Source organism: Bufo bufo, chromosome 3 (assembly GCF_905171765.1).
Source record: "Bufo bufo chromosome 3, aBufBuf1.1, whole genome shotgun sequence".
Classification (NCBI taxonomy): Eukaryota; Metazoa; Chordata; class Amphibia; order Anura; family Bufonidae; genus Bufo; species Bufo bufo.
In genome coordinates this window covers 405,465,590-405,479,952 of record NC_053391.1, presented here as the reverse complement: position 1 = coordinate 405,479,952, position 14,363 = coordinate 405,465,590, and the positions used below count along the sequence as shown (strand labels likewise).

Sequence of the window (14,363 nt, the reverse complement as noted above, 5' to 3'; positions counted from 1 at the left end):
AAAAATGGCTGGGGCATTCATCAAACCAAAAGGCATAACCAAATTCTCAAAATGGCCCTCAGGGGTATTGAAAGCCGTCTTCCATTCGTCTCCTTCTCTGACCCTAACCAGGTTGTATGCCCCTCTTAGGTCTAATTTGGAAAAGACTTTAGCCCCAACAACCTGGTTAAACAGGTCCGGGATCAGAGGAAGCGGATAAGGATCACGAATAGTGATACTGTTCAGCTCCCTGAAATCCAGACAAGGTCTTAAAGAACCATCTTTTTTCTTAACAAAGAAAAAACCAGCGGCAACAGGTGACTTCGAGGGTCGTATGTGTCCTTTTCTCAGACTCTCAGAGATATAAGCCCGCATAGCGACCCTCTCAGGTTGGGAGAGATTGTATAAACGAGATTTAGGCAGCTTGGCGCCTGGGATGAGATTAATAGGGCAATCATACTCCCTGTGCGGAGGTAAACCCTGAACTCCACTCTCAGAGAAGACATCCAAAAATTCAGAGAGGAAAGGTGGTACAGTCTTAGTAGAAACCTCAGAAACAGATGTTATGAGGCAATTCTCTCTGCAAAAGTTACTCCAACCATTTATTTGCCTCGCTTGCCAATCAATGGTGGGGTTATGTTTAGTGAGCCAGGGTAGCCCCAACACTAGAGGAGTAGGCAAACCGCTAAGGACGAAACATGACACATCCTCAACATGAGCATCACTCACAATTAAACGGATATTGTGAACTATGCCCTTTAATGATTTCTGAGAAAGTGGAGCTGAATCAATAGCAAAAACAGGAATATCCTTTCCCAAAGTGCATACCTGGAAACCATGAGTTATTGCAAATTGATTATCAATGAGGTTGACAGCTGCTCCACTATCCACAAAAATCTCACAAAAAATGCTCTTGCTCTCTAGCGCCACCCTAGCAGGCAGGACAAAACGGGAACTACAAGCAAACGGAAAACCTTCAATTTCCGCCTCAACCCTGCCAATAGTAACAGACGGAACATTTTTAAAAGATTTTTTCCTTTTTGTCTCTTTATTACTCCCAGAAAACTGCCTGAATCTCCTAGAGGGACAAACATTTGCCAGATGATTTATACCTCCACAACAAAAACAAACCCTCCCCTGCGGGCTGAATCTTCTATTGTCAGAGGCAATCAACCCCAGCTGCATGGACTCCTGCTCAGAAGGGGCTGACAGCGACTGAGACACCTGTGCACAGAATGAGACCGCTGCACTGTCCCGGGACTGAGTATGACAGGAAGGAGAGATCTCTCCTCTCTCTCTAAGACGCCTGTCAATACGAACAGCCTGAGACATAGCAGAATCCAAGGAGGTAGGTCTTTCATGAAAGGCAAATGCATCTTTCAATCCCTCTGAAAGACCATAGCAAAATTGACTTCGGAGTGCAGCATCATTCCAACCCGTATCTGCTGCCCATCTCCGAAATTCTGAACAGTATATCTCTGCGGATTGTTTACCCTGGCATAACAGACGTAGTCTAGACTCAGCCAGAGCAATACGATCCGGATCATCATATATCTGACCCAGGGCTAAAAAGAATTCATCCACTGAACGAAGGGGCCGTGCCCCCTCCGGCAGCGAAAAGGCCCAGGACTGAGCGTTACCCCTGAGCAGCGATATAATGATCCCCACCCTCCGTTCTTCATCACCAGAAGAATGGGGAAGAAGGCGAAAATGGAGTTTGCAAGCCTCTCTAAAACGCACAAAATTCTCACTACCCCCGGAGAACGTATCCGGGAGCGAGATCCTAGGCTCAGCACAAACTCCATGAACGCAAGCTGAACCGGTCACTTGAAACTGAGAAACTACTACTACTACTACTACAAAGGGGGCACAGAGGGCATTACAATCATAAGGGGGGCACAGAGGGCATTACTACTACAAGGGGCACAGAGGGAATTGCTACTATAAAGTGGGCATAGAGGGCATTTCTACTATAAAAGTACACAGAGGGCGTTGCTATTATAAAAAGGGCACAGAATGCATTGCTATTAGAAAAGGGGCACAGAGTGCATTACTAATGTAAAGCGGGCACAAAGAAGGCATAACTACTGTGAAGGGGCACAAAGAGGGTATTACTACTGTGAAGGGGGCACAGATGCGTCTGTCCCTTTGTGTGTCTGTCCCTGTGTGTGTGTGTGTGTGTCTGTCACTGTGTATGTCTTTCCCTGTGTGTCTGTCACCATCACCATGCCCACAGTGTTCCTATGTCTTGACGCAGCTGTATCAGGACTTTCTGCGTCGGCCAAGAAAAAGGAAGACGAGGCAGCACCACCAGCATGGAGTCATGTGGGAGAGGCACAGGGAGACACACTAAGGACGTAGGTAACACTACCACATGATCTACACTAGTGTTATCTGTGGTTTCACATAGGACCGCAGGTAACACTACCACATTTCCAGCACTAGTGTTATCTGTGGTTTTACATAGGACTGCAGGTGACACTACCACATGATCTGCACTAGTGTTATCTGTGGTTTCACATAGGACTGCAGGTAACACTGCCACACTATCAGCATTAGTGTTATCTGTGGTTATACATAGGACTGCAGGTAACACTACCACATGATCTGCACTAGTGTTATCTGTGGTTTTACATAGGACTGCAGGTAACACTGCCACACTATCATCACTAGTGTTATCTGTGGTTTTACATAGGACTGCAGGCAACACTACTACATTTTGTGTACTCAGATAGCCATCACTGTGTTATCTGTGCTGTTAGATAGGACTGCAGGTAACATCTACTATAGTATCTGTACTCAAGAGATTTAGCACTGTATTATATGTGGTGTTACATAGGACTGCAGGTGATATCAACAACATTATCTGTACTTGTACCGCCCCAGATCTGGCAGGACAGTCTCGGAGTTCGGTGGCTACTTGGCTTTCATACTATTTTTTAATGGGAAGGGGTTGCCATTTAAATTTTTGCCTTAGGCAGCAGAAGAGCTTGAATCGGCCCTGGAGATGGCTCAACTCCTTTAAAGAGGACCTTTCACTACAATAAAAAATCTAAACTAAGCATACAGACATGGAGAGCGGCGCCCAGGGATCTCTCTGCACTTACTATTATCCCTGGGCGCCGCTCCGTTCTCCCGGTATAGGCTCCGGTATCTTCAGATTTTCGGCTCAACTTGGAGGAGCCTGCCGGTGTCTCCTTCTCCCAGGCTGTAGCGCTGGCCAATCGCAGAGAAAAAAAAAAACCCTCAGGCTATGAGCTGAGCGCTGCAATTGGCCAGCGCTACAGCCTGGGAGAAGGAGACGCCGGCAGATCCCTGGGCACCGCTCTCCGTGTCTGTATACTTAGTTTAGATTTTTTATTGTAGCGAAAGGTCCTCTTTAACAATGGTTATATCTCATAGGTGTACTACCTGATTCCCACTGACTATCTAGTGTGTGTATATGTCTGGATGTAATTTTTTGCAGTGTTGTTCTATGGCCTGTATGCATTCATTTTCCTGCTGTCCATAGCTTTTATCTTTTACATTCTCTTTTACATTACATTTTCTTAGGGCATTGCGCTTAGGGATTTATGTTGGTCTTACCATAAACTGTTCATAATTTGTAATAGATATTCTATGTGCATGGGATGTATGGATACAGCCCAGTGTACATCATATGTCAGCATGGGTATGTCTTTGCCATTCAATACAGATGTCATTATTTCTTCTACTTATTGTATTCCGTATACAATATTTGTTAGGTACTACTTACAGGGAATTGTAAGAGTGGCGTCCATGACATCAACCTGAAGAGACATTGGGCGGTGCAACATGACAAAGATCTAAACTAACGGATGGTACAAAAAGATTTGTTATTTGGAATGGCCAAGTGACAATGCTGACTTTATCCCTATGAAGATGTTGTGATGTGATCTGAGGAGGGCTGTACATGCAAGGCATACCAGAGATATTGATGGGAGGAATGGTCCAAAATTTCTCCTCCTATTGTGCATATGTTATTTGCTGCTACAGGAAACATTTGGTGGAGGTGATTTCCGGTGGAAGTGATTTCTACTGACTGTGATTCCAGGTTATTGAATTCAAGGGTTCACATACTTTTCCTCCCTGCACTGTGGATGTTTACTGAATGTGCTTAATAAAAGACATGAATGGTAGACCCATTTGTGTTTATAATTATGATGAAAATCAGATGACATACTATTAGTAATCAATGCAGAAATCCAGGTCATTATAAGGGTCCATTCACACGTCCGTATATTGGGTCCGGATCCGTTCCGCAACTTTGCGGAATGGATCCAGACCAATTCCGCAACGTTGCGGAACGGATCCAAACCCATTCATTCTCTATGGGGCCGGAAGAGATGCGGACAGCACACAGTGTGCTGTCCGAATCCGCATTTCCGGAGCGCGGCTCCAATCTTCCGGTCCGTGGCTCCCGAAAAAAATTGAACATGTTCTATTTTTGTCCGCAATTGCGGACAAGAATAGGCAGTTCTATGGGGGTGCCGGTCGGGTGTAGTGCGGATCCGCAATACACTACAGACGTGTAAATGGACTCTAAAGGGCTTACTTTTTTGTAACTGAAGATGACTCAGTACTGAGCAAACATCTGAATATGTGTTAGTCACTGAGCCATCCTTGTGTGGGGTCCCAAGTTCAAGCAAGAAGTCAAGGGCTAATACAATCCATAAGGACTGACCCATTTACAAGCTATTACAAATAAATCCATTGGTAGAGTGGTATAGCTGGTGACCCAGCAACCCTCATATTATTCAAGGCACCTGCTAAGCTTAAAGGGGTTGTCTCATCATGGAAACAATGGGTGCATATCGCTAGAATATGCCCCCACTGTCTTATAGGTGCGGGTCCCACCGCTGGGACCCGCACCTATATCAAGAACAGGGCCCCGCAAGGTGGTGGCTGGAGGACTCCGGTCCGGCCACCACCAAGCCGGCTCCCCATAGAAGTGAATGGGAGCGTACCGCACATGTGCGGCCCCCGCGCCCATTCATTTCTATGGGGCTGATGGAAATAGTCAAGCCAGCAGTGCATCCTCCTTCACTTGTGGGGCTCCGTTCTCGATATAGGTGTGGGTCCCAGCGGTGGGACCCACACCTATAAGACAATGGGGGCATATCCTAGCGATATGCCCCCATTGTCCATGATGAGACAACCCCTTTAAGGAACGTTTCTGTCTCAATCTTGCAAACTGCCAGGAGGTGCACAAATATTTAAACTCATTACTGCCCCCTGCTGAAAACTAGTTAAAGTAATATCTAGTTCCAGGTTCGAATTGAATAACCTGCTGAGTGTTTAGATTCTTACTTTGTTCAATGTGACCCTGCTGTCTTGTGTAAACCGTTGACACTGAGTTTTATGTTTAAGACCAGTTTCAGCCCCAGGAAAAACTGGGCAAATACCAGATCTCATGGGCTTGGATGGCCCATAGCAATCTAGATAAAACTGCTCCACATTTGTCAAGCCAATGCTGGGGTAGATGGGCCCCACCTTTGACTGCTATGCACAAGAACCCACATGCACATGCCTGACCATGATTCCTGTCATTTTAAAACGTCAGCACAGCTGATAACTTTGCTTTAAATCCATGAAAAAAAAGGCCTATCATTTAAAAAACAGAGTAGGATTGTGGGACTTTGAGCCCACCACAGGAAATTAGGGCCAAACGCCAAGAACTGCCCATAGTAACAAGTGGTTGACTCCAAATCGACATCACATGGAGTCTTCAATTGGACCTTTGGGGCCCAAACTATGCCTGGGTTCACTGGAGGATCTTCTGGTAATGTGGTAGGCCAGTCTGAACCAGATCAAAACTTTTTGCCCATAGCAACTAGTCAAAATTTACTTTTTATTTTTCCAGTGCAGTTTAGTTAACCAAACGTTACAGCCAACAAGGCGCATTGCGAGTCTATGTGTAACAGTGGCTGTGTGCGCCGCTGTTCCCCTGCTTACTACCACGGTCCCGGGCGCTGTGTTCAGAGGTGATCTGCTGCCAGTGTTCACTTGAATGGAGCTTAGCTGCACCCAGGCCAGTTGATACTAGTCGTGACGTCACTGGGCCAGCGGTAAACAGTGAGAAGGCCGCGCCGCTGCCTTCTCAAACAGCTGATCGGCGGGTTTCCCGGGTGTCGGACCCCCGCAGGTCAGATGCTGATGATCTATCCACAGGATAGATCATCAGTTAAAACAAACTGTAGAACCCTTTTAAGTCTTTCCTTTCCCTTTTGTATTTTGTTTGGGTTCTGTGTGTTGCATTTCCCTATTGTTTGTATTAGGCCTGAAGGAGACTCCTGTTCGTCCTTCCTTTTGGAGGAACAGGTAGTCTCGTCCCTGCCATTAGTACCAGGGTCCTATAGGGCTAGATAAGACTCTAGGTATTCCTGTGTATGAACTCACCTACCTTTGGGGTCTGTTCATACTGGTAGTCAGTCAGGATTTTGGTTAGGGTTTTCACTAGGAGGTGCCCATCTTCCTTCCCTAGTTCTCAGTCCTGATTTCCTGTTTCCCCCTTCCCTCCTATGCTCGGTGTGGTGTTCACATGGGTCCTAATGTGTCATTTTGACAGGAGTACTAGTGCTGCATGCTGTGCTATTCTTTCTGTCAAATCTGAACGATAGCCTTATTTTGTTAAAATGTATCACTGTTTGCTTACTTGGGGGTACTCAGTTCAAACTTCTTTTTATTAAGGGGTACACTTGGCGTTAAGGGGTTGAGAAACACTGCTGTAAAGGATGTACTGGCGACAGTGTAGCCATAACATCACATTGGCAAGCAGTTTTAGGGCAAAACATGTGCCTTTTCTTACCGAGGGCAGCATAATGTAGTTATCTGATTTTAGTGGGCTGTGAGGACAATGCATTTTACTGTTGGTTTGTGGGAGCACAGTGTCTGAATACAAGTGAGTATAAAGATAAAAATGACATAACTGGACTCGGCACCACTAACACCACACACCGCCTACTCTAGGTTGGGGGTGTTTGCGAGCTGACAGATTCCCTTTAAAGATGCAGTTGTAGAACATGTTGGTAGAATAAATGGTAGAACCTCCTTTGCACAGCAGTGGGATAGTCTGCTGAAAGGGGTTGGCCCAGATTATATATTGGTCACCAATCCACAAGATAGGTGATGAGTATCTGATCACTGGGACCCCCACCGAGCTACTACTTTGAGGGCTCATGCACATGAACATATTTTTTTCTGTGTCCTTTCCGGGGTTTTTTTGCGGCCCATATGCGGAACGATGCACCTCAATGGGGCCGCAAAAGAATTGGAAATGACTCAGTGTGCATTCCGTGTCCATATGTCCGTTCCGCAAAAGAAAAAAGAAATAGAACATGTCCTATTATTGTCCGCATCACGGACAAGGAAAGGACTGTTATATTAGGGGCCAGACGTTCCGTTCCGCAAACTGCGGAATGCACACTGCTGGTATCCGTGTTTTGCGGATAGCAAAAAAGCCAACGGTCGTGTGCATGAACCCTAAAGTCTATAGGACTGAAAAAATATAGCTGAGAGCTGAACCCAGCTTAAAAAAAATATTTCACTCAATTTAACTTCAACCCCTTTACAACCTTGCAATTTACCGTTTTTGAGTTTCTTTACTCCCTGCATTCCCGAAGTCAGAACTTTTTTTTTTTTTCAGTTCACAGTCGGGACAAGTTGCATTTTCTAATAGCACCATTTAATATTGCATATGATGTAGTGGGAAGCTGCCAAAAATGTCAAATTGGGTGGAATTGGAAAAAAAACACAATTCTGCCACAGTTTAATGGGTCTAGTTTTAACGGTGTTCCCTGTGCGATAAAACTTCATTCTACGGGTCAGTGCGATTACAATGATACCACATTAGTACCGTTTTTCTTCTGTTTTAATAGATAAAAAAATCTAAACTTTTGAAAAAAAATTATATTTTTCTTTCCATCGCCATATGTGTGAGGGCTTAATTTTTGCTGGGTGATCTGTAGTTTTCAGTGATATTTTGAAATGTGTATGTATTTTGATCAATTTTTATTTCATCTTTTGGGAGGTGAAGGATTTTATTTTTCCATTACGTTGTTCACTGTATGGGAAAAATACATATATTTTAATAGTCATGGCAATACCTATAGGGGATCATTTATTAAGACCGGCGTTTTAGACACTGGTCTTAATAACCCCTATATGTGGTGGTGGACCTGCCGAAGTTATAAATAGGTGCCAGCCTCTACATAACGTCGGTGTATACAGCGCCAGTCTAAATGTAAACCAGCTTCTAAGCTCCCTTACTATTAGAACATTTTCTACGCCTAACTGCCGACCCGTCCCCTTCCCCATCACGCCCACTTTTTTGGACCTGGTGTTAGCGGGGAGACGTTGCAGATTTCGGTATAATAAATGACCCCCATAATCTTAATTTTTTTTTATTAACTTTTATTATGGGGAAAAGGGAGTGATTTTTTTTAACACTTTTTACATCCCCCTAGGGGACCTGAACATGTGATCGTGAAATACCATTGCAGCCTGTGAATTTCATTATGTTCCCATGGAGACCTGCCACAGGCTCCTTGGTATAGAAAAAAAGAGGTGACAAGTTCAGTTTTTTTTTTTTTTTTTTTTTTTGCGGATCCATTGTAACAATGCCTAAAACGGACAAGAATAGGACATGTTCTATTTTTTTTTGCGGGGCTACGGAACGGACATACTGATGCGGACCCATTGAAATGAATGGGTCCACATCCTATCCGCAAAAAAAACGAAACGGACACGGAAACAAACAACTTTCGTGTGCATGTAGCCTAAAGCATCTTGCATATCACATTTTGGAGTTCCTGCACATGCTTTCCTATCGCAAAGGTTTTATGCATACAAACTTATTTTTTTTCCATGTCTGTTCCGTTTTTTGTTTTTTCGGGAGGAACGGAATTTAATGGAAGTGCTTCTGTGGGCTTTTTGCTACATGCCTCTGCACCGCAAAAGGTAGGTATATCTTTTGCATATATTGCGGATCTCTGACCCATTCAAGTGAATGGGCCTGTGCCACAATATGGGATTCACACGGCCGGTGCCCATGCATTGCAGACTGCAATTTGCGGTCCGCAACATGGGAGTGTATGGCTTACGTTCGTGTAAATGTATCCGTTATGCAAAATTTGGACAGCACAGAGCCGGTCTCTGCATTTTCGAAATGGAACGGCCAGCCCTAATAGAACTGTCTAATCTTTGTCTGTAACGCGGACAATAATAGGACATGTTCTATTTTTTTACAAAACGGCCATGGGGACAGGGAATGCACACTCCATTTCCATTTTTTTATTTTTTGCGGCCCTGTTGAAGTGAATGGTTCCACATACAGGCCGGAAAAAAAAACAGGGCAGACACAGAAAAAATATGTTCGTGTGCATGAGCCCAAAGTCTGAGGGGAGATAACTCAGATGTAATAAGCGGCCTATATCAAGTCATGTGGAAGAGCGACGACTAGAGGGCGCGCTAGGGAACTACGCGCCTCTTTATAGGGCTGCATCCACTTCTAATGGAACGCGCGCATTTATCTATGAAATGTGTTGTTAGGTTTTTTCCTTCATATTTTACAGCTATATGAACTTCTGGCGCCTAAGAGCGGTCATAGTGCGCAGACTCCGTGAAGAAGGCGCGCTCTGCTGACGTATTGGTGACAGCGCTGTGTTCGTGAGGCGCCGGCGGGAAATAAACATGGAGGTGGAAATGGAGGACGCGCAGCAGAGTAGCAAGGAGCCGCAGCCCACTGGGTCGGGGAGTAAAGGCTCGGCTGGGACGTACGAGCTGCCCTGGTGAGTCCTGGCGGCCATGTTCTAGTCCGGTATGTGGGTGCACATCGTCCAGTGTTCCTGTGCAGGTTACAGCAGTGGCATGGATGAGCACACCCATCCTCCTCTGCACTGACCATGAGTGCAGTGCCACCTCCTGTCCTCTAGGTGCAGCCTGTCCTCTAGGTCCAGGTCCTATGAACTGACCATGAGTGCAGTGCCACCTCCTGTCCTCTAGGTGCAGCCTGTCCTCTAGGTCCAGGTCCTATGAACTGACCATGAGTGCAGTGCCACCTCCTGTTCTCTAGGTCCAGGTCCTATGAACTGACCATGAGTGCAGTGCCACCTCCTGTCCTCTAGGTCCAGGTCCTATGAACTGACCATGAGTGCAGTGCCACCTCCTGTCCTCTAGGTCCAGGTCCTATGAACTGACCATGAGTGCAGTGCCACCTCCTGTCCTCTAGGTGCAGCCTGTCCTCCAGGTCCTATGAACTGACCATGATTGCAGTGCCACCTCCTGTCCTCTAGGTCCAGGTCCTATCTGGCAGATATGCTGCAGATTTGGCGCTGCCAATTTTTGTGTGGCGAATCCACAGGGTTTTATGGTAGCAGAAACGTGGATGAGGTTTAAAGAGATCTCTTAGACGCGGTGCAAATAAATCCGCAGCTTAAAGGGGTTTTCTGCCATTTTTAGACGCATGACCTATCCTCAGGATCTGATCAGTGGGGGTCTGTCATCTGGGACCCCTGCTGATCAAACTGCTTGCCTTCTAGGCCAGTGACATCATGTACATCGGCCACGTGGCCTAGGAGCAGCTCGGTTCCATTCGAGTGAATGGGGCTGCGCTGTGATACGAAGCACAGCCGCTATATAGTGTATGGTGCGGTGCCTGGTAAGCTGCGAGAAGGCCGCCACGCTCACAGAAGTGCTGCTGCCTTCTCAAACAGCTGATCAGTGGGGGTCCTGGGTGTCAGACCCCCACCGATCAGATACTGGTGACCTATCCTACGTACCAATTTATCTGCAGCGTGTCAGTTTATGCCGAGGATCTTCACTGTGGATATCAACCTTTGCAATAGGAACATGAAATCCACAGCCATTTCCATGCTAAAAGTCGCATGTAATTAGGGTTGTTGCGATATCAAAATTTTGATTCTATTTTGCTACCAGAAAAAAGTTTTGCGATATTTGTTACCACGGGGAAAAAATAAATCACCAAAAAGGCTGTGTGCATTCCACATAAAAAAAAATGGCGAATTGCACAGTTTTAATATATTTATTTTTTCTGTTGCGGCATTTGCCGCATAGGAGATTTAAAAAATATATATATTTTAATAGTTTGGACTTTTTGGACGTGGCGGTATGTAATAGGTTTATTTATTGTTTAGATATTTTATATGTAAAATTGGGAAAGGGGGCGATTTATACTTAATATTTTGGTACTTTTTTTTACTTACTATTTCCCCCCTTAGGGGCCAGAACATGGGATCTTTTCATCCCTTGTCCTATTCACCCACATAGAGCTCTATTAGGGTGAATAGGATCTCACACTCTCCCTGCTGCCCTGTGCATAGTACACACAGCAGCAGGGAGGTTACCATAGAAACATAGAATGTGTCGGCAGATAAGAACCATTTGGCCCATCTAGTCTGCCCAATATATTGAATACTATGGATAGCCCCCGGCCCTATCTTATATGAAGGATGGCTTTATGCCTATCCCATGCATGCTTAACCACCTCAGCCCCCAGTGCTTAAACACCCTGAAAGACCAGGCCACTTTTTACACTTCTGACCTACACTACTTTCACCGTTTATTGCTCGGTCATACAACTTACCACCCAAATGAATTTTACCTCCTTTTCTTCTCACTAATAGAGCTTTCATTTGGTGGTATTTCTTTGCTGCTGACATTTTTACTTTTTTTGTTATTAATCGAAATTTAACGATTTTTTTGCAAAAAAATGACATTTTTCACTTTCAGGTGTAAAATTTTGCAAAAAAAACGACATCCATATAGAAATTTTGCTCTAAATTTATAGTTCTACATGTCTTTGATAAAAAAAAAATGTTTGGGTAAAAAAAAAATGGTTTGGGTAAAAGTTATAGCGTTTACAAACTATGGTACAAAAATGTGAATTTCCGCTTTTTGAAGCAGCTCTGACTTTCTGAGCACCTGTCATGTTTCCTGAGGTTCTACAATGCCCAGACAGTACAAACACCCCACAAATGACCCCATTTCTGAAAGTAGACACCCTAAGGTATTCACTGATGGGCATAGTGAGTTCATAGAACTTTTTATTTTTTGTCACAAGTTAGCGGTAAATGATGATTTTTTTTTTTTTTTTTTTTTTTTCTTACAAAGTCTCATATTCCACTAACTTGTGACAAAAAATAAAAAGTTCTATGAACTCACTATGCCCATCAGCGAATACCTTGGGGTCTCTTCTTTCCAAAATGGGGTCACTTGTGGGGTAGTTATACTGCCCTGGCATTCTAGGGGCCCAAATGTGTGGTAAGGAGTTTGAAATCAAATTCTGTAAAAATTGACCTGTGAAATCCGAAAGGTGCTCTTTGGAATATGGGCCCCTTTGCCCACCTAGGCTGCAAAAAAGTGTCACACATCTGGTATCTCCGTACTCAGGAGAAGGTGGGGAATGTGTTTTGGGGTGTCATTTTATATATACCCATGCTGGGTGAGAGAAATATCTTGGCAAAAGACAACTTTTCCCATTTTTTTATACAAAGTTGGCATTTGACCAAGATATTTATCTCACCCAGCATGGGTATATGTAAAAAGACACCCCAAAACACATTCCTCAACTTCTCCTGAGTACGGAGATACCAGATGTGTGACACTTTTTTGCAGCCTAGGTGGGCAAAGGGGCCCAAATTCCTTTTAGCAGGGCATTTTTAGACATTTGGATACCAGACTTCTTCTCACGCTTTGGGGCCCCTAAAATGCCAGGGCAGTATAAATACCCCACATGTGACCCCATTTTGGAAAGAAGACACCCCAAGGTATTCAATGAGGGGCATGGCGAGTTCATTGAAAAAAAAAAATTTTGGCACAAGTTAGCGGAAATTGATTTTTTTGATTTTGTTCTCACAAAGTCTCCCTTTCCGCTAACTTGGGACAAAAATTTCAATCTTTCATGGATTCAATATGCCCCTCAGCGAATACCTTGGGGTGTCTTCTTTCCAAAATGGTGTTATTTGTGGGGTGTTTGTACTGCCCTGGCATTTGAGGGTCTCCGCAATCATTACATGTATGCCCAGCATTAGGAGTTTCTGCTATTCTCCTTATATTGAGCATACGGGTAATGAGATTTTTTTTTTTCCGTTCAGCCTCTGGGCTGAAAGAAAAAAATGAACGGCACAGATTTCTTCATTCGCATCGATCAATGTGGATGAAAAAATCTCTGCCAAAAAAAGAAAAAAGGAGGGGAAAGGCGTCTGCCAGGACATAGGAGCTCCGCCCAACATCCATACCCACTTCAGCTCGTATGCCCTGGCAAACCAGATTTCTCCATTCACATCAATCGATGTGGATGAATAAATCATTGCCGGGATTTTTTTTTTTATATATACAAAGTGTTTGCCAAAGTATATGAACACCGCCACCTCCTCAGCTCATATGCCTTGGCAAACATATCTTTTACTGCAGAGGAGAAATCTCGTCTTGCAGCGCCGCATACACCGACTTGCGTGTAATCTGACAGCAGCACAATGCTTCTGTCCGAATGCACATCAGTGCTGCAGCTGGTCGATCGGATGGTCCACCTGGAAGGTAAAAAAAACAAAACAAAAAAAAGAAAAAACCAGGCCGCAAAGCAATAACTTTATTAACTTTAGAACAGAACATATTAACTTTTTTAAACTTTTTTAACTTTTTTACTTACCGGTAATTTTTTTTTTGTTTTGTTTTTTTTACCTTTATAGAACAAACCTCTCCTTCCCCATGGGACAATGTGCAAAGCGCAAATCACCCAAAGATGTGGCGAAGTACGTTATGCACTTTATCCCAGGTGAAAGGAGAGGTTTGCAGCAGCTGTGAGAGAAAGGGCCCTAATAGCCCTGTGTGCCTGTCCTGGTGAGATGTGATCCCTATGCTAGGTGTACCTGTGTGTGGTACTTCCGGAAACACTCTCCTAAGCATAGGGCAGGGTGGTCCGGACAGTCAGGACAGAAATAGCGGGTGTCACGCCTTATTCCACTCCTGCTACAGACACGACATTTTTTTCGGGGTGGCGGTTGGGTTGAGGTACCAGCAACGACACTGGGGAAATGTCGCTCGTGTAGACGGCTAACTACACTGGTGGATGGGGCCACGGAACCTCCTGGGTAAAGGAGGTTCTCGATGATCTCTTCCTGGAATTTGAGGAAGGATCGTGTTCTCCCAGCCTTACTGTAGAGAACAAAACTATTGTAGAGCGCCAATTGAATTAAATATACAGACACCTTCTTATACCAGCATCTGGTTCTGCGGGAAACTAAATAGGGAGCCAACATCTGGTCATTGAAGTCCACCCCTCCCATGAGCGCATTATAGTCGTGGACTGAGAGGGGCTTTTCAATGACACGGGTTGCCCTTTGAATTTG

General features: G+C 44.6%; 1 protein-coding gene across 1 annotated transcript in view; it reads left to right on the top strand.

Annotated features, from left to right (window-relative positions):
- Positions 1–9,632: 9,632 nt before the first annotated feature.
- Positions 9,633–14,363, top strand: part of RFC2 (replication factor C subunit 2) — a 29,696-nt gene continuing 24,965 nt past the window's right edge. Inside the window, exon 1 of the mRNA XM_040424828.1 lies at positions 9,633–9,785. Within this exon, the coding sequence (XP_040280762.1) occupies positions 9,688–9,785 (98 nt within the window). The 5' untranslated portion in view covers positions 9,633–9,687. The remainder of the gene's footprint in view (positions 9,786–14,363) is intronic.